The 692-nt window shown below is 68.5% G+C and overlaps 1 protein-coding gene across 1 annotated transcript in view; it reads left to right on the top strand.

Moving 5' to 3' along the window:
* Positions 1-25: 25 nt before the first annotated feature.
* Positions 26-692, top strand: part of LOC104916443 (zinc finger protein neuro-d4-like) — a 4,127-nt gene continuing 3,460 nt past the window's right edge. Inside the window, exon 1 of the mRNA XM_010727483.3 lies at positions 26-139. Coding sequence (XP_010725785.1) covers positions 108-139 — 32 coding nt within the window. The 5' untranslated portion in view covers positions 26-107. The remainder of the gene's footprint in view (positions 140-692) is intronic.

Genomic DNA, 692 nt, shown 5'->3' on the forward strand with positions numbered 1-692 from the left:
CGCCGATCCTCCGCTCCGGGTTCGGTTCGGGTTCGGTTCCGGTTCGGTTCCGGTTCGGTTTTCCCCCCTGTGGGGTGGGGGGGAATGAACGCAGCAGCGCGGTGGGGATGGCCGCGGCCGTGCACGGAGCGCTGAAAGCGTGAGTGGGGCGGGGGGAACCGAACCGAACCGGGACCGGAACCGGGAATGGGAACCGGAACCGGGAATGGCAGTGAATGGGAATGAATGGGAACGGATGGGAAGCGGGACCGGAACCGGGAATGAATGGCACAGGGGACCGGGAATGGGAATGAATGGCACCGGAATGAGAACCGGGACCGGGAATTGGCACCGGGAAATTGGGAGCGGAACCGGGAACGAACGGCACCGGGACCGGGATGGGAACGGCACCGGGACACCGGGAGACCGGGAATGAATGGGGACGGGATGGGAGCCGGGAGCGGCACCGGGAAATAGGAGGAGAGCGGCACCGGGGCGGTACCGGATCGGAACCGGGAACGGCACAAAATGAGCGGCACCGGGATGGGGACCGGGAGCGGGGCCGGGAAATAGGAGCGGAATCGGGACCGGGACCGGGACCGGCACCGGGCTGGGACCCGGGAACGGGCAATGGGAACCGGAACCGGAACCGGCGCTGCGAACGGAGCGGGAGCGGCCACGCGCCGTCCCTGGGCTGCGTCGCCCCCCCACAA

Source organism: Meleagris gallopavo, unplaced genomic scaffold, assembly GCF_000146605.3.
Source record: "Meleagris gallopavo isolate NT-WF06-2002-E0010 breed Aviagen turkey brand Nicholas breeding stock unplaced genomic scaffold, Turkey_5.1 ChrUn_random_7180001899293, whole genome shotgun sequence".
In the NCBI taxonomy this organism is placed as follows: Eukaryota; Metazoa; Chordata; class Aves; order Galliformes; family Phasianidae; genus Meleagris; species Meleagris gallopavo.